General features: G+C 40.7%; 1 protein-coding gene across 3 annotated transcripts; it reads left to right on the forward strand.

Moving 5' to 3' along the window:
• The first annotated feature begins 3 nt into the window (after positions 1–3).
• On the forward strand, positions 4–4920 carry ZWINT (ZW10 interacting kinetochore protein). 3 transcript variants are annotated; one of them, XM_070780420.1, is made up of 9 exons: positions 4–142; positions 1269–1359; positions 1526–1649; positions 1810–1976; positions 2483–2539; positions 3075–3217; positions 3298–3475; positions 3565–3647; positions 4261–4920. In XM_070780420.1, exons 1-8 carry the CDS (start codon positions 102–104, stop codon positions 3640–3642), a joined length of 879 nt encoding a protein of 292 aa, XP_070636521.1. In that variant the 5' UTR covers positions 4–101; the 3' UTR covers positions 3643–3647; positions 4261–4920. The 3 variants fall into 3 exon arrangements, with proteins under 3 accessions (XP_070636521.1, XP_019808739.2, XP_070636522.1); XM_019953180.2 differs by having other exon boundaries at positions 3298–3457; XM_070780421.1 differs by having other exon boundaries at positions 63–142; positions 1269–1442.
• Positions 4921–17760: the final 12840 nt, after the last annotated feature.

The raw sequence follows: 17760 nt of genomic DNA on the forward strand, positions 1-17760 counted from the left end.
TCCCGCCCACTGACCGGACATCCAATCTCCTGTTCCGGCTCGCAGCCTGCGGTGGATCCAAAGTAGTTCCAGAGTAGAGCCGGAGCGCAGCCTGGAGCAAAATGGGGGCTGCAGAGTCTGAAGTGGAGACTGCAGCCCGAAAGTAAGTGTCCCGCCCGGGGGGTGGAGGGGGCGCAGCTGGGGGCGGGCTGGGACGGTCCTTGCGCACCCCGGAGTAAAATCAGTTAATGCCCCTCAACCCATTATAGCTGTTGGGATTCGGCTCTCCCGTGAAGTGATAGTGACCCCAGACTCCCTGTCTTAGGTTGGCTCTCTCCAGGAGTAAGGCATATGAGAGACTGTTCCCCACCACGAACGCACACTCCCCAGAGATGTGTACTTAAAGGGGACGGTTACATCCCTGTCAAGCCCCCACATCCCTTCGCAGGTCGACCATCCTAACAGGGTACTTTCCACCCCGGGAGATACCCTGGAAAATCCGTTTAATTTCTGCCACTCTTGTCCCAACACACACTGTTGCTATGAGTTATTTTATCCTGGTTACCGCTTCCTAATGGACTGCTCCAGCCCCCAACAAGGAAGAACTCTGGAGAGCCTAAACCCAGGGATCCAGCTCCCTGTCCTTAGCTCCTGCTCCAGTATTCTGAGACGTTGCTCCAAGGCTGTGTCTCTGCGCGGGGCGCTGTCCCATCCCCTGTATATTTCTTTGATTTCAGAAACTCAAATGTCTTCTTTCTTGCTTTGCGCTGACTTTCTCTAGCTTCAATGAGTGGTTCTACTATCTAGCTGCGGTGCCCGGCTTCTCGTTGCAGTGGTTTCTCCTTGCAGAGCACTGGCTCTAGAGCGAGGGCTTCAGGAGCTGTGGTGCCCGGGCTTAGTTGCTCCGTGGCATGTGGAATCTAACTGGACCAGGGATGGACTCTGTAACATCTGGGATGTTACAGGCGGATTCTTTATCACTGAACCACTAGGGAAGTCCCTTCAAAAGGTTTCTATTCGGTGAAACAGACCCTATTTAAAATCACAGCTCTTTCCCCACGCTTATTATTCCCCTTGCTTTGCTTATTTTTCCTCACTTATTATTTCCATGTGTCTTCCATGCACACACATTCCTGGTCTCAGGTGGCCCTTCAAGCCTGTGTGTAGCTGCTAGTCAGGACAAGACTCAGCATTGATACACATAATCACATATGTGCAATGTGCACACAAATTCACTAGAACTAGCACCTTAGGAGTCTGCAGTTTTTCCTGTTTTCTTGCCCCTTCAGGGTCCTGGCCAAGGTAGCAGACATCCTGGAGCCTGTTGGTTTTCAGGAGGAAGCTGAACTGCCTGCCCAGATCCTGGCTGAGTTTGTGATGGTATGTGCAAGATGGGAGCTAGCCTTTCACCAGCCAGGGGCTGCTCCTGAATCCTCTTGTTGAGATACTGGGCAGCATTAATGGTGAGCAGACTGGAAGGTAACCTTGTTGGCCTGTAGTACAAGGAGGTAAGAATGTTCCCTGCCGATACCCTCCTTCTGAACAGGACTCTCGGAAGAAAGACAAGCTCCTTTGCAGCCAGCTTCAAGTAGTAGACTTCCTGCAGAATTTCTTGGTTCAGGAAGGCACTGCCCAGGACCAGAACCCCTTGGCTTCTGAAGACACAAGCCGTGAGTGGGCTCAGGGTTTGGATAGGGGCTTCCCTGAGTGAAGAAGAAAGGGAGACATCAGTCAGGTCAGCTGTTTGGCTGATGTGATGACTGAAGCCCCAGTGCTGCAGGCAAGTGGGTCTACCTCACTTATATACTAATTTTTGATGGCTCTCCACAGGGCAGAAGGCACTTGAAGCCAAAGAGCAGTGGAAAGAGCTGAAGGCCACATATCAAGAGCATGTGGAGGTTATCACAAATTCCCTGACCGAGGCACTGCCCAAGGTGGAGGAGGCCCAAATAAAGCAGGCACAGCTCCAGGAGGCCCTTAAACAGCTCCAGGCCAAGGTGAACCAGTGATGAGAGGAGGGAAGGTCAAGCAGAGAGGAGGAGGAAAAGGGTGAATGTGCTAGGTTGGACCCACTGGTTATCTTTTAAATTTCAACCATATGACTGAGTGTACCACATCTTCTTTATCCATTCATCAGTATTATTCAGCCATTAAAATAATATAATGCCATTTGCAGTAACATGGATAGACTTAGAGATGATCATACTTAAGTCAGTCAGACAAAGGAAAATATATGATGACATTTATATGTGGAATCTAAAAAAAAGATACAAATGAACTTACTGTAAAACAGAAATACACTCACAGACTTAGAGCAAGAACTTATGGTTACCAGAGAGGAAGGAGGCTGGGGACAGATTGGGAATTTGACATGGACACACTGCTATATTTAAAATAGATAACCAACAAGGACATGCTATAAGAGAAAATTAATTTAAAAAAATGAAATGCAACAATAAAAACACACTCCTCCTCTTCATTCACTTCCTTCGCTTACCTGCAGAAGCAAATGGCCATGGAAAAACTCAGAATAGCCCAGAAGCAGTGGCAGCTGGAACAGGTAGGTCCATTTCCCTAGGAAAATATCTCTTCCCACTACCATGCTATTGCATGGGCCAAGTCCTCTGCCTAGAAAATTTTCATCTCATTTCCTCCTGTGTGGCATTATATTATGGGACCCACATGGACTTTGATCCTAGCATCACCACTTACCACTGCATGATTTTGAACTGTCACCTTACTTTCTCTGCTTCTGTATCTTCATCTGTGAAATGAAGAAAATAATAGCATCGACCCTGTAGAGGTGTTAGGATGATTGAGTAATTGGTACAGCAAGTGTTTAAAGTAATGCCTGGCACATAGCAAACTAAATAAGTCTTATTATTCTTTGTGCCACTTTCCTCCAGAATGCCTCACCTTGGAACAACTCACTTTGATCCTTTTTTTCTAAGCTTCTGGTCCTGCCTAAAATGAGTGGAGTCCCTCTATTCATCTATGTATCTGAAACCCCAGCTAGGTCTAATCTGGAGGGTTGGGAAAATGGCTCCAAGACCTCAGGATCTGAGGAACCATATCTGCATTCTCACTCTTGGTAGGAGAAGCATTTGCAGAATCTGGCGGAGGCTTCGTCAGAAGTGAGGGAGCGTCAGACAGGAGCTCAACAGGAACTTCAACGACTATATCAGGAACTTGGAACCCTGAAGCAGCAGGCAGAGCAGGAGAAGGACAAGCTGCAGAGGTGAGGCTGGGAGCATGGGCTGCAGACCTAGGGTTGTCCAGCAGAAGTTCCCTCTCTTCATAACCACATCCTCCTTCTAGGTACCAGACCTTCCTCCAGCTGCTATACACCCTACAGGGTAAGCAGCTATTCAATGAGGCAGAGGCAGAGATACCACAGGAGTTGGATCTTCCTAAGGATAAGCTCCAACAGGTGACCCAGCCCCAGGAACAGAACACTCAGGACACCATGGGAAGAGAGGTCGGTGTGTCCTCCAACGTGAGTGAGAGGTGGAATAGTTGGGCAGGGAGACAGAGAAAAAAACGGAAAGATAGACCTTACTCACTGCCCATACCTTTTTTCCCAAGGCTGACAACCCACAGCCTGTTGGAGATGCAGGCTTACCATCGCTTCCTGGCAGACAGCAACATAAGGAAGAATCCTAGAGCAGGTCAGACTCCAACTCAGGCCGTGGTTTCCCTGGACTGCAGTATGGCAGGAGGGAGGGTCTCTGGTCTATCTATCTCTGTTTCCTAGCTCCACTGTTCATGGAAAGAATGGGATGTGGGAAGGAACAAGGAGTTTATTTTATGGTTGAAGTTTAGTACTTTATCCCCATGCCCAGCCTACCCTAGACTAGTCTGGCTCTTCCTCTTCTCCAGCCCTCTCACCTCACCCTCACGGCAGGATGGACTTAAATTCTTTGAGTGCAGTTTGATTTTTGACAACACACCTGGTCAGGGCAGGCCCTGGATTCTGTTTATTAAAAACCCTGGAGCTCTCTCAGCTGCCTGTTGGTCGGCTTATCTTCACATGTTGGTTGGAAGAGCCACACTCAAAGGCCAACAACATGATAGATACTTGGACAGGTGTGAGTGGAGAGAATAAAGGTCGGGAAAGGGCCCTGGCCTGGGGCATCAGAGGTTGCTTACCCAAATGGATACGCCACAAATATGCTGAGCTTAATTCAGGGAGAAGGTGAATGCTTTATGCAGGTGATTAGATTTGGAAAGCTAACTTTAATTACTGATCGTAATGTTTACTGAGTCTCTGATTTGTGCCAGGCCCTGATTTGCTATGAACTGAAGTTGCAGAAGTGGACTTAACTGACCAGTCACTGGCCACTTGGAGCATAATGATAATGAACAAGTCAATAGGATGATTTCAGCGTGTGTGACAACAGGGTTGCAAACTGAAACAGTAATAAAGAGCAATAGTGAAAAAGTATAGAGACCCGCCCCCCCAACCTCTATATTGGTCTATGATATGTGAGTTGGTATTTCTATTTGTGCTGGTATGTTTGTGTTTCTATATTTTTGTTTGTTGCTTTCATTCTCCATTCCTCTATGTGTCTCACTGAATGTATGAACAGTGGGATCACTACTGTGTTTGAGGAAGTGATTACATCCCTGATCTGTAGCCTATTCTAGGATGTCCTAATGTTATATTTCTGATACATTTTTTGTGTTCTACTGTTTTTTTTTCCTTGACTCATCCTTTCAGATTGTCATTCATCTTCAAATATTCGAATGCTGAAAGACTGGCTTTTGTGATTCTCTGTTGTATGTTTTGTTCTGGTTCATTGATTTGTAGTAGTATCTTGATCATTTTCTGGCTTCTGTTTTTAGGTCAAGAATATGTTTTTTTTTGGTAAACTTTTTATCAGGTAATAAACTTGTGTATTTGGACCTTTATTTGTTTTCTCAAATAAACATTTAAAGTTATCATTTTCTTCTGGCTTCCTATTAGTATTTTCACAATCATTCAATTCATAGAATTTTCTATTAAAATTATTTCTTTGATTCATGAGTTTCTTAGAAAAATAATTTTCAAATTTTTTACTCTATGTGAGAGGATAATCTTTCTAGGTTTATTCTAATTTAGTCAGAAAATGTCAAATCTATAATAAAAACTTTGAAATTTGGTGACGGAAGCAGTTGTAGCCTTGAATGTGATTTCTTTAATGTTTCATGTTGATTTTTTTTTTCTTTTTTTTTTCATGTTGATTTTTTAAAAGAATGTCTTTTAGAACTGTCGTTTCAATATATGGCAGAACCAGTACAATATTGTAAAGTTTAAAAATAAAATTTAAAAAAATTAAAAAAGTAAAAAAAAAAAAGAACTGTCATGTATGATGTTTTTTGTATGTTTATTAGATTATGCTTCTTAGGTATTTCAATTTGTATCATCTATATACTTAATTTTTTATTTTCTAAATATCATCTTCTGAGAGAGATGTGTTCAGATTTCCAAATGATAGTGGATTTGCTTATTTCTCTTATAAACATCTGGATAATTTCAACAAAGCTAATCCCTATCATTCTATCTTTATAATTTTAAATTCATAAAATTAAATTTGCTTCAAATATTCTACCCTATTTTGAAAAGAAAACTATCTTCCCATTTTAGAATCTTTCTGTCCTTAATAAGCCCCATCCTGTCTTATAAAATTATGCAACTTGTATTACAATTTTTATGTCTCCTCTTTGGGCCAAATACGTGTAAGTTTTGAAATATAAACAATGTGAAATTAAGTCAACTAGTTTCATTATTGTTGTTAGCGTGGTATTTAAATGAACTTTTTGGTACTTTTTGGAAAGACTGAGAAATTTAGTGAGTTTTGATACACTTTGCTTTTGAAAGCCCGAATAACCTAGGCATTAAGTCTGAAAGCTAGAGTCTCAGGAATCAATATCTTGAGGGCTTTTTAAATTGTCTTTTTGTGGGGATGAGGGTGTAAATTCTTCTATTTATGTTGTTGAATTTGAGTAACTGTTAACATAGTTATAAAAAACTTGTTAATCTTCATGGAGCTCTCCAATGTACAAAAATTAGATTTCAGATGCCGTATTCAAATGAATATCTAAAATTTAAATTGTCAAGTGAACTTTAGCAAACACACCTATGCAAGGTATGCATAATTCATTTCATCATGCATTTTATACTGATTATACCTACATGATAATTATTTAAATGAGTTGATTACTTTGTACCTAAAATTGTGTTCTGAGATAGAAAAAATAAGAAAATATAGAAATGTACTTTCAGAAGATAACAGAACTTTTAGAAATAAAAGATTATCACAAATAAGCATAAAAGAAGCACTATATATATATATGACCTAGTGTACAAATTTTGAATGTATTGTAAAAAGTCATAGGAAAAACACACAAGAGTTGGAATACTCAAAATAGGGTTTATTTTATGAAAGAATGAAAGTTTGTTTAAAATATCTTGTAGAATCTCCATGTTATGAAGTTATATTGTAAAAACTTTGAGTCTAATCTTAATAACCAATCATAAACAGCAATCTTATTAATAAAAATACCAGTTTTAATAATAGATATATTAAATTTTAATCCTGTTTATAAAACTAAGTAGACAAGAAGTTATGCTTTACGTGAGTATTTCAGGGAAAATACTTCTCTTTAGGGGCAGGGGCCTATCCACAGTCTCCATGTATATAAGGCTTGGATTAACCTGGCCAGATATTCTAGAAATAAAAAAGGAGTTTAAACTAATTTATTTACTGAAGTTCAGCATTATCTGTGGTTGTTTGATTTGGTTACTCCAATGATAATACAGTCTCGGGCAAGATATGCTGGTTTCTTGGTTGAACACTACTCTTGATGATGACTGAAATGCCTAACTGTTTCAATGTGTCATTTTCAGCATAAGAAAGATGGGGGAAAGGAAAGAAATGGTAAATTTGGTTGAGGATTTTAGGCATGAGATATATAACATTGGTGTGTGGGAGTGTGTGTGTACTTACATAAACATATAAAGCTGGCAGAGTTAATGTAGATTAGCTGGAGGAAGTGAGTGACTGGATGATGGATATTTCACCTCTGTTTTCAGATCCTGTCATTAATCATTTGTTCTATGTAATTTCTCTCTACAGGAACATATATTCTTTGTATCCACAAATAAACATATATCAGTACCTTCACATTTTAAAAGTACTTAGTAAATGTTCATTTGACCATCTTCAGGGAAGATTTTCCAAAGAGCTGCCTTTGAGTTCAATTTCAAATAAATTATCCAGAGGTAGATTTCGTCATTTGTTTAATGTCAGCTATGTGCTGAATGTAAGTTCTGAGAATTTAAAAAAAGAAAAATGATAAATAATCTGAGTTTAAAGACAGGAAGGAAAAAACTAATTCTTACCAAAAAAAAAATTATGTCTGTCATTGTTAAGGACTAAGAATTAAAATATTTTGACAGCACCCAGAATTGAAATATTTTGACAACACTAAGCAGAAAGTGAAGTCGCTCAGTTGTATCTGACTCTTCGCAACACAGTGAACTGTAGCCTGCCAGGCTCCTCTGTCCATGGTATTTTCCAGGCAAGAATACTGTAGTGGGTAGCCATTCCCTTCTCCAGGGGATCTTCCTGACCCAAGGATTGAACCCAGGTCTCCTGCATTGCAGGCAGACTCTATCGTCTGAGCCACCAGAAAAGGCCTAACTAAGCAGAAGGAACATCATAAGTAAAGTACAGAAAGTGAGAAACTGTCAATTTCAAGAATACATATGGCCTAGCCAGTGCTTGGAACATAGAATATAAGGGGAGAAATGGGAATAGTGAGTTAACTGAACCATTTACCTTTACCCTGCTGGCTATAGGAAGTCAATACCTTCACCTGGAAGCCACAGAAACCTGTTGAAATTTTCTTATATAGATAAAAATTTCTCATGTATTTTAATCTATTGCAATAGAACTCTCAGAAAGTAACACCGTTGGTGAGAACATTTATGAATTTAAAGCAGAATATACATTTAGAAAACAGTACAAATTTTTCCATCCTCTTGAGGTAAAGATGTCTGCTAAGTTGCTTCAGTAACTTCTGACTCTGCGACTGCATGAACTGTAGCCCACCAGGCTCCTCTGTCCATGGGATTCTCCAGGCAAGAATACTGGAGTGGGTTGCCATTTCCTCCTCCAGGGAATCTTCCCAACCCAGGGATTGAACCCGTGTCTCTTATGTCTCCTGCATTGGTAGGCAGGTTTTTTATGACTACTGCCGCCTCAGTGCAGTTCAGTCACTCAGTCGTGTCCGACTCTGCAACCACATGAATTGCAGCAAGCAGGCCTCCGTGTCCATCACCAACTCCTGGAGTTCAGCCAGAATCATGTCCATTGAGTCAGTGATGCCATCCAGCCATCTCATCCTCTGTCTTCCCCTTCTCCTGCCCCCCCAGTCCCTCACAGCATCAGAGTCTTTTCCAATGAGTCAAATCTTCACATGAGGTGGCCAAAATATTGGCGTTTCAGCTTTAGCATCATTCCTTCCAAAGAACACCCAGGACTGATCTCCTTTAGGATGACTGGTTGGATCTCCTTGCAGTCCAAGGAACTGTCAAGAGTCTTCTTCAACACCACAGTTCAAAAGCAACAATTCTTTGGCAATCAGCTTTCTTCACAGTCCAACTCACATCCATACATAACCACCGGAAAAACCATAGCATTGACTAGACGGACCTTTGTTGGCAAAGTAATGTTTTGAATCTGCTTTTCAATATGCTATCTAGGTTGGTCATAACTTTCCTTCCAAGGAGTAAGCATCTTTTAATTTCATGGCTGCAATCACCATATGCAGTGATTTTGGAGCCCAAGAAAATAAAGTTTGACAATGTTTCCACTGTTTTCCCCATCTAATTCCCATGAAGTGATGGGACCAGATGCCATGGTCTTCGTTTTCTGAATGTTGAGCTTTAAGCCAACTTTTTCACTCTCCTCTTTCACTTTCATCAAGAGGCTTTTTAGTTCCTCTTCACTTTCTGCTATAAGGGTGCTGTCATTTGCATATTTTAGGTTATTGATGCTTCTCCCAGCAATCTTGATTCCAGCTTGTGCTTCTTCCAGCCCAGCGTTTCTCATGATGTACTCTGCATATACCTTAAATAAGCAAGATGACAATATACAGCCTTATACTCCTTTTCCTATTTGGAACGTGTCTGTTCCATGTCTACTTCTAACTGTTGCTTCCTGACCAGCATATAGGTTACTCAAGAGGCAGGTCAGGTGGTCTGGTACTCCCATCTCTTTCAGAATTCTCCACCTTTCATTGTGGTCCACACAAAGGCTTTGGCATAGTCAATAAAGCAGAAATAGATGTTTCTCGAACTCTCTTGCTTTTTCGATGATCCAGCAGATGTTGGCAATTTGAGCTCTGCCTTTTCTAAAACCAGTTTGAACATCTGGAAGTTCATGGTTCTCGTATTGCTGAAGCCTGGCTTGCAGAATTTTGAGCATTACTTTACTAGTGTGTGAGTGTGTGAGATGAGTGCAATTGTGCAGTAGCTTGAGCATTCTTTGGCATTGCCTTTCTTGGGCATTGGAATGAAAACTGGCCTTTTCCAGTCCTGTGGCCACTGCTGAGCTTTCCAAATGTGCTAGCATATTGAGTGCAGCACTTTCACAGCATCATCTTCCAGGATTTGAAATATCTCAACTGGAGTTCCATCACCTCCACTAGCTTTGTTCGTAGTGATGCTTTCTAAGGCCCACTTGACGTCACATTCCAGGATGTCTGGCTCTAGGTGAGTGATCACACCATCGTGATTATCTTAGTCGTGAAGATATTTTTTTGTACAGTTCTTCTATGTAATCTTGCCACCTCTTCTTACTATCTTCTGCTCCTGTTAGGTCCAAACCATTTCTGTCGTTTATCGAGCCCTTTGCAGGGATCAAATTGCCAACATCCACTGGATCATGGGAAAATCAAGAGAGTTCCAGAAAAACATCTATTTCTGCATTATTGACTATGCCAAAGCCTTTGAATGTGTGGATCACAATAAACTGGGGAAAATTCAGAAAGAGATGGGGATATCAGACCACCTGACCTGCTTCTTGAGAAATTTGTATGCAGATCAGGAAGCAACAGTTAGAACTGGACATGGAACAACAGACTGGTTCCAAATAGAAAAAGGAGTACGTCAAGGCTATATATTGTCACCCTGCTTATTTAACTTCTATGCAGAGTACATCATGAGAAACGCTGGACTGGAAGAAACACAAGCTGGAATCAAGATTGCCGGGAGAAATATCAATAACCTCAGATATGCAGATGACACCACCCTTATAGCAGAAAGTGAAGAAGAACTCAAAAGCCTCTTGATGAAAGTAAAAGTGGAGAGTGAAAAAGATGGCTTAAAGCTCAACATTCAGAAAACTAACATCATGGCATCTGGTTTCATCACTTCATGGGAAATAGATAGGGAAACAGTGGAAACAGTGTCAGACTTTATTTTTGGGGGCTCCAAAATCACTGCAGATGGTGAGTGCAGCCATGAAATAAAAGACACTTAGTCCTTGGAAGGAAAGTTATGACCAACCTATAGCATATTGAAAAGTAGATTCAAAACATTACTTTGCCAAAAAAGGTCCGTCTAGTCAAGGCTATGGTTTTTCCAGTGGTTATGTATGGATGTGAGAGTTGGACTGTGAAGAAGGCTGAATGCCGAAGAATTGATGCGTTTGAACTGTGGTGTTGGAGAATACTCTTGAGAGTCCCTTGGACTGCAAGGAGATCCAATCAGTCCATTCTAAAGGAGATCACTCCTGGATGTTCATTGGAAGGAATGATGCTAAAGCTGAAACTCCAGTACTTTGGCCACCTCATGCAAAGAGTTGGCTCATTGGAAAAGACTCTGATGCTGGGAGGGATTGGAGGCAGGAGGAGAAGGGGACGACAGATGATGAGATGGCTGGATGGCATCAGTGACTCGATGGACATAATTTTGGGTGAACTCCGGGAGTTGGTGATGGACAAGGAGGCCTGGCATGCTGCGATTCATGGGGTTGCAAATAGTTGGACGCGACTGAGCGACTGAACAGAACTGAACTTGCATGAAATGTTCCTTTGGTATCTCTAATTTTCTTGACAAGATCTCTAGTCTTTCCCATTCTGTTGTTTTCCTCTATTTCTTTGCATTGATGGCTGAGGAAGGCTTTCTTCTCTCTCCTTGCTATTCTTTGGAACTCTGCATTCAGATGTTTGTATCTTTCCTTTTCCCCTTTGCATTTTGCTTCTCTTCTTTTCACAGCTATTTGTAAGGCCTCCTCAGACAGCCATTTTGCTTTTTTGCATTTCTTTTCCATAAAGATGGTCTTGATCCCTGTCGCCTGTACAATGTCACAAACCTCCATCCACAGTTCATCAGGCACTCTTGTCTATCAGATCTAGTCCCTTAAATCTATTTCTCACTTGCACTGTATAATCTTAAGGGATTTGATTTAGGTCATACCTGAATAGTCTAGTGGTTTTCCCTAGTTTCTTCACTTTATGTCTGAATTGAGCAATAATGAGTTCATGATCTGAGCCACAGTCAGCTCCCGGTCTTGTTTTTGCTGCCTGTATGGAGCTTCTCCATCTTTGGCTGCAAAGAATATAATCAATCTGATTTTGGTGTTGACCATGATGACTTCCATGTGTAGAGTCTTCTCTTGTGTTGTTGAAAGAAGATTTTGCTATGACCATTGTGTTCTCTTTGCAAAACTCTATTAGACTTTGCCCTGCTTCATTCTGTATTCCAAGGCCAAATTTGCCTGTTACCCCTGGGGTTTCTTGAATTCCTACTTTTGCATTCCAGTCCCCTATAATGAAAAGGACATCTTTGTTGGGTGTTTGTTCTAAAAGGTCTTGTAGGTCTTCATAGAACAATTCAACTTCAGCTTCTTCAGTGTTACTGATTGGGGCTTAGACTTGGATTACTGTGATATTGAATGGTTTGCCTTGGAAATGAACAGAGATCATTCTGTCATTTTTGAGATTGCATCCAAGTACTGCATTTTGGACTCTTTTGTTGACCATGATGGCTGCTCTATTTCTTCTAAGGGATTCCTGCCCGGAGTAGTAGATACAATGGTCATCTGAGTTAAATTCACCCGTTGCAGTCCATTTTAGTTAGCTGATTCCTAGAATGTTGACGTTCACTCTTGCCATCTCCTGTTTGACCACTTCAAGTTTGCCTTGAGTCATGGACCTAACATTCCAGATTCCTATTCAATATTGCTCTTTACAGCATTGGACCTTGCTTCTATCAGCTGTCACAGCTGGGTATTGTTTTTTTCTTTGGCTCCATCCCTTCATTCTTTCTGGAGTTATTTCTCCACTGATCTCCAATAGCATAATGGGCACCTACCGACCCAGGAAGTTCCTCTTTCAGTATCCTATCATTTTGCCTTTTCATGGGGTTCTCAAGGCAAGAATACTAAAGTGGTTTGCCATTCCCTTCTCCAGTGGACCACATTCTGTCAGACCTCTCCACCACGACCCGCCCGTCTTGGGTGACCCCTCACAGCATGGCTTAGTTTCATTGACTTAGACAAGGCTGTGGTCCGTGTGATTAAATTGACTAGTTTTCTGTGATTATGGTTTGTGTGTCTGCCCTGTGATGCCTCTCAAAACACCTACTGTCTTACCTCAGTTTCCCTTAACTTGGACATGGGATATCTCTTCACAGCTGCTCCAGCAAAGCACAGCCGCTGCTCCTTACCTTGGATGAGGGGTATCTCCTCACAGCTGCCCCTCCTGACCTTGAATGTGGAGTAGCTCCTCTCGGCCCTCCTGCCCCTGTGCAGCCACCACTCCTTGGACTTGGGGTTGCTCCTCCCGGCCGCTGCCCCTGACCTCAGGCATGGGGTAGCTTTTCCCAGCTGCTGCCCCTGACCTCGGGTGTGTGGTAGCTCCTCCAGGCCACCGGCCCTGACCTCGGGCGTGGGGTAGCTCTCTCGCTGCCGGCCCTGACCTCAGACATGGGGTAGCTCCAGTCGGCCGCCGCCCTTGACCTCGGGCGACGGGTAGCTCCTCTCTGCTACGCTTCTGTGTGGTCCGTTGCAGCCAGCGCGCTTTGCTGTGCAGTCTGGAGGCCCTAAACATGTCTTACCATTGCTAATTATTGGGACTTGCTATAATGACAGCAACTAAAGCGCCGAAATACACTTAACCAATTAGATGATTAAAGCAACATTGGAGTGGCAGCAGAATGGAACCTCTATTTTAGAATGTTGCTACTTAAATACAATAACAATGATCGTAATTATTAGTTATTGCATATTATACCCACTAAAATAATCACTACAGGAGTTCAGTGATACTGGCATTCCTGGATGATGATAGCAATCCAAACAAGTACATGCCAACTAGAAACTAATAAACCACCTATCCCAGAGCTCAGTGCTTTTTGGTATATTAGTCACTGAAGGTTGACTATTTCAGAGCATCAGAAAACATTTTCAGCAATGAAACATCACTTCCTGTGCCTGAGTCTTATTCTACTTGCCAAGATTTTAGGTATAACAATTGAAAATAGGTGGTGAAAAAAACCTACTATAAAATATTTGTATTAAAGAACAATGACCTACTTTGCATCAATTAAAAAATGAATATGGTTTTTCAACAGTACCATATGACTGCTTAGTAATGTTAGTTTCAACAATTATGTTGAACAATATTTAGATGTTCCTGGAATGTAAGGAAAAAAGAAGCTTTCCATTAGGTGCCTATATCACTCTTGGCTCTCAAAACAGACTGTTAACCCTTTAGAAAAGAGTAAGACAAATCTTATTTGGTTGAAAAAAAGTTTGGTATCATTAGAGATTTTATTTATTTCCACCCTATCTCTAGACTTACATCAGAAATTTTCAGGAACTAATTCAGTAACTAACTCCTAGTGTATGGTGGTGCTGGTGATCTCAGGAAGTAGAAGTAGTTATTGAAAAAAATGTTATTCTTATAACAGTGGAAAGGAAGGGCCAGCGCATTCTCAGTTAATTCTAAATAATTGTATATATTTTGTGTAGGAGAGAAACTAAAACTGGAATTTCATGTCCCTCAAGGCAAAACTTTGTTTCATATCTAAGATGATTTTTTTTTTGGGGGGGGGGGGGAAGTATTAACACAATGTTATTGGTATGTCATGGTAGATTATAATTTAGCAAATCACATTGTCCAGCTCAAGCAGGTGGCACAGACTGGCAGATGGTGATGGGGATTAATTTATAAGGCTCACAGTTTCTTGAAAATGTCTTGCCTGTTGTTTTTATAAAATTTTGTTTATGTGTTTGTATGCATGTACCTAATCATATTGATATAATGTGTGCTATTTTATATTTTGACCCAAGTGGTTTATTATATATAGATTCAAGATTGTGCTAACTCATAATTTTTTCTGTTCCATGTCCAGTCAACAAACATTTTTGAGTACCTATGTGCCAGGTACTGTTCTGTTTCTATTATTAAAATATATTTCCATAAAACATTGCATAAATTTAAGATGTAAGACATGTTAATTGGGTAGGTTTACGGAGAAGGCAATGGCACCCCACTCCAGTACTCTTGCCTGGAAAATCCCATGGATGGAGGAGCCTGGTAGGCTGCAGTCCATTAGGTCGCTGAGAGTCAGGCACGACTGAGCGACTTCACTTTGACTTTTCACTTTCATGCATTGGAGAAGGAAATGGCAACCCACTCCAGTGTTCTTACCTGGAGAATCCCAGGGATGGGGGAGCCCGGTGGGCTGCCGTCTATGGAGTCACACAGAGTCAGACACGACTGAAGCGACTTAGCAGCAGCAGCATACAGTGTAATGTGATTGTCATTTTAGTGATTTGTACTTCTATCATGTTACATAATCATTTATTTTTAGTGATTAGAATAAGTTCTATTCTCAGCAAATGTGATGATTGTGATATTAATAAAATATTGTTGTCTATATTCTTATATTACTTAGCTCTCTAGGGCTTGTTTACTACTTGTTAAAAGTCTCTACACTTTAAACCAGGTATAAGCTACTTCTCTACCCGCCACATCACCTGGAAACCACCATTCTTCTCTTTTTACCAGTTCAGCTTTTTAGATTCCACATGTAAGTGATATTGTGTAATATTTGGTTTTCTCAGTCTGAATTATATTGCTTTGACATAATGCCCTCAGGGTTCACTCATGTTGTTGCAAATGACAGGGTGTCCCTCTTTTTCACTGTTGAATAATTCTCCATTGTGTGTGTGTGTGTGTGTGTGTGTGTGTGTGTATCACATCTTCTTTATCCATTCACCCACTGATGGGCACTAAGATTGTTTCCATATTTTGGCTATTTTGAATGATACTGTAAAAGATGTGGGAGTGCATATATTGATTTAATATCCTTTAATATTAAACAAATAAATTTAATATTCATTTCCTGGAGGTATATGCCCAGAATTGATATTGCTGAATCACATGGTAGATCTATTTTTAATTTTGTGAGGGACCTCCATGTTGTTTCATGTATTGGCTGAACCAATATATATTCCACCAACTGTGTATAAGTATCCTTTTCTCCACATCCTCATCAACTCTTGTCTTTTGTGATTACAGCCATTCTAATAATTGTGAGTTGATATCTCAATATGATTTTAATTTGCATATTCCTGATGATTGGTGATATTGAGCATCTTTCATGTACCTATTGGCCATATTTGGAGAAATGTCTATTTAACTTCTCTAAGCATTTTTAAACACATTGAGTTTTTCTTTTTTTTAAATTGAATTTTTAAAATTTATTTCTCATATTAACTCATTATCAGATATGTGGTTTGCTGAAATTTTCTCCCATCCTGTAGGTTGCCTTTTTTATTTTGTTATTATTATTTTTCCCCCAAATATGGAAGCTTTTAAGTTTGATATAGTCCCATTTGTTGATTTTTGCTTTTGTTGTTTGTGTATCTGGTGCCACATGTATACATATATATGCTCAGTCGCTCAGTCATGTCCAACTCTGCGACCCCATGGGCTGTGGTCCACCAGGCCCCTCTGTGGGATTTTCCAGGCAAGAATACTTGAGTGGATTGCCATCTCCTTCTCCAGGGGATCTTCCCAAACCAGGGATTGAACCTGCGGCTCCTGCATTGCAGGCAGATTCTTTTGGTGCAATAGCCAAAAAATCATTGCCAAGCTCAGTATTAAGCTTCTTCCATACATTTTCACTGCAGATGGTGGTTGCAGCCATAAAATTAAAAGATGCTTACTCCTTGGAAGGAAAGTTATGAGGAACCTAGATAGCATATTCAAAAGCAGAGACATTACTTTGCCAACAAGGTCCGTCTAGTCAAGACTATGGTTTTTAGTAGTTATGTATAGATGTGAGAGTTGGACTGTGAAGAAAGCTGAGCACCGAAGAATTGATGCTTTTGAACTGAGGCGTTGGAGAAGACTTTTGAGAGTCCCTTGGACTGCAAGGAGATCCAACCAGTCCATTCTAAAGCAGATTGGTCCTGGGTGTTCTTTGGAAGGACTGGTGCTAAAGCTGAAACTCCAGTACTTTGGCCACCTCATGCAAAGAGTTGACTCATTGGAAAAGACTCTGATGCTGGGAGGGATTGGAGGCAGGAGGAGAAGGGGATGACAGAGGATGAGATGGCTGGATGGCATCACTGACTCGATGGACGTGAGTTTGGGTGAACTCCGGGAGTTGGTGATGGACAGGGAGGCCTGGCGTGCTGCAGTTCATGGGGTTGCAAAGAGTAGGACACAACTGAGCAACTAAACTGAACAGAACTGATGCCTGAATTGGTTAATGAATTATGGCAGTTATAGTTGTTTTAAATATTCGTTTCCTTTAAACTTATAATGTAGTTAACTGGTTAAAACAACATTCTGATTTAAAGTTATTCTGTTTTTTCCCCGACTGATACCAGTGTGTTACATACTTTCACATGTTTTCCTGTTCCTGATTAACTTCTTTTCATTCCAGCTTGAAGAACACCTTTTCAGCATGTCTTGCAAGTTAGGTTTAATGGTGCTAACTTCCTTCAGCTTCTGTTTGTCTTTGAAAGCTGTTGTTTCTCCCTCATCTCTGAAAAATAATTTTGTCAGATAAAACATTCTTGGCTGACAGTTTTTATCTTTCAACAACAATGTATTTCACTTCACTCTCTTCTGGCCCACCTAGAGTTTCTACTGAGAAATCTGTTGATAGCTTACTGGGAGTTTCCTAGTATGTTGCCTTGGTCACTTTGTTTTTTACCCTGCCTGCCTTTAAGATTCTTTCTTTGTCATTTATTTTTGACAGTTTCATTATGTGTCTAGGAGAAGAAGGTCTTTTTGCATTGAAATAATAAGATGACTCTGTTATGTTCCTGGATTTGTATGTCCAGTTCTTTCCCCAACTTGGGGAAGCTTGAGAATTTCAATCTCTTTGGTAGACAACTGCTTACATTCATTATTTTTACTCTAATTTCATAGAATTGCCTTTTAGGTTCTCTTGTAGCTCATTGAATTTCTTCATGACAGCTATTTAGAATTCTTTATTAGTTTGCAGTAGTTTGTGCCTTTGAATTTAGTTGCTGGAGAATTACCATTTTCTGTTGGTTTTACCATCTTTGATATTTCACAGTGTTTAGAGGTATGCATTTTTCCTTTAGCATTTGAAGTAGCAGACATCTTCGTAAATAAGACTTTCTATTGTCTTTGAATCTTATGGTTCAACAAGCTGGCTATTAGAAGCCATTTTTATCCCAGAAGGTGGCACTATAATATGTTTGTGGTTTCTTTTATAGCCACTGGATCGTAAGGGTGCAC

The sequence above is a fragment of the Bos indicus genome, chromosome 26 (assembly GCF_029378745.1).
Source record: "Bos indicus isolate NIAB-ARS_2022 breed Sahiwal x Tharparkar chromosome 26, NIAB-ARS_B.indTharparkar_mat_pri_1.0, whole genome shotgun sequence".
Lineage (NCBI taxonomy): Eukaryota > Metazoa > Chordata > Mammalia > Artiodactyla > Bovidae > Bos > Bos indicus.

Coding starts and splice junctions, on each gene's coding strand:
- ZWINT (XM_070780420.1), top strand. CDS start 102: ATGGGGGCTGCAGAGTCTGAAGTGGAGACTGCAGCCCGAAA. Junction 1,360..1,525: donor TCCTGGCTGAGTTTGTGATG/GTATGTGCAAGA, acceptor CCTTCTGAACAG/GACTCTCGGAAGAAAGACAA. Junction 2,540..3,074: donor AGCAGTGGCAGCTGGAACAG/GTAGGTCCATTT, acceptor CACTCTTGGTAG/GAGAAGCATTTGCAGAATCT.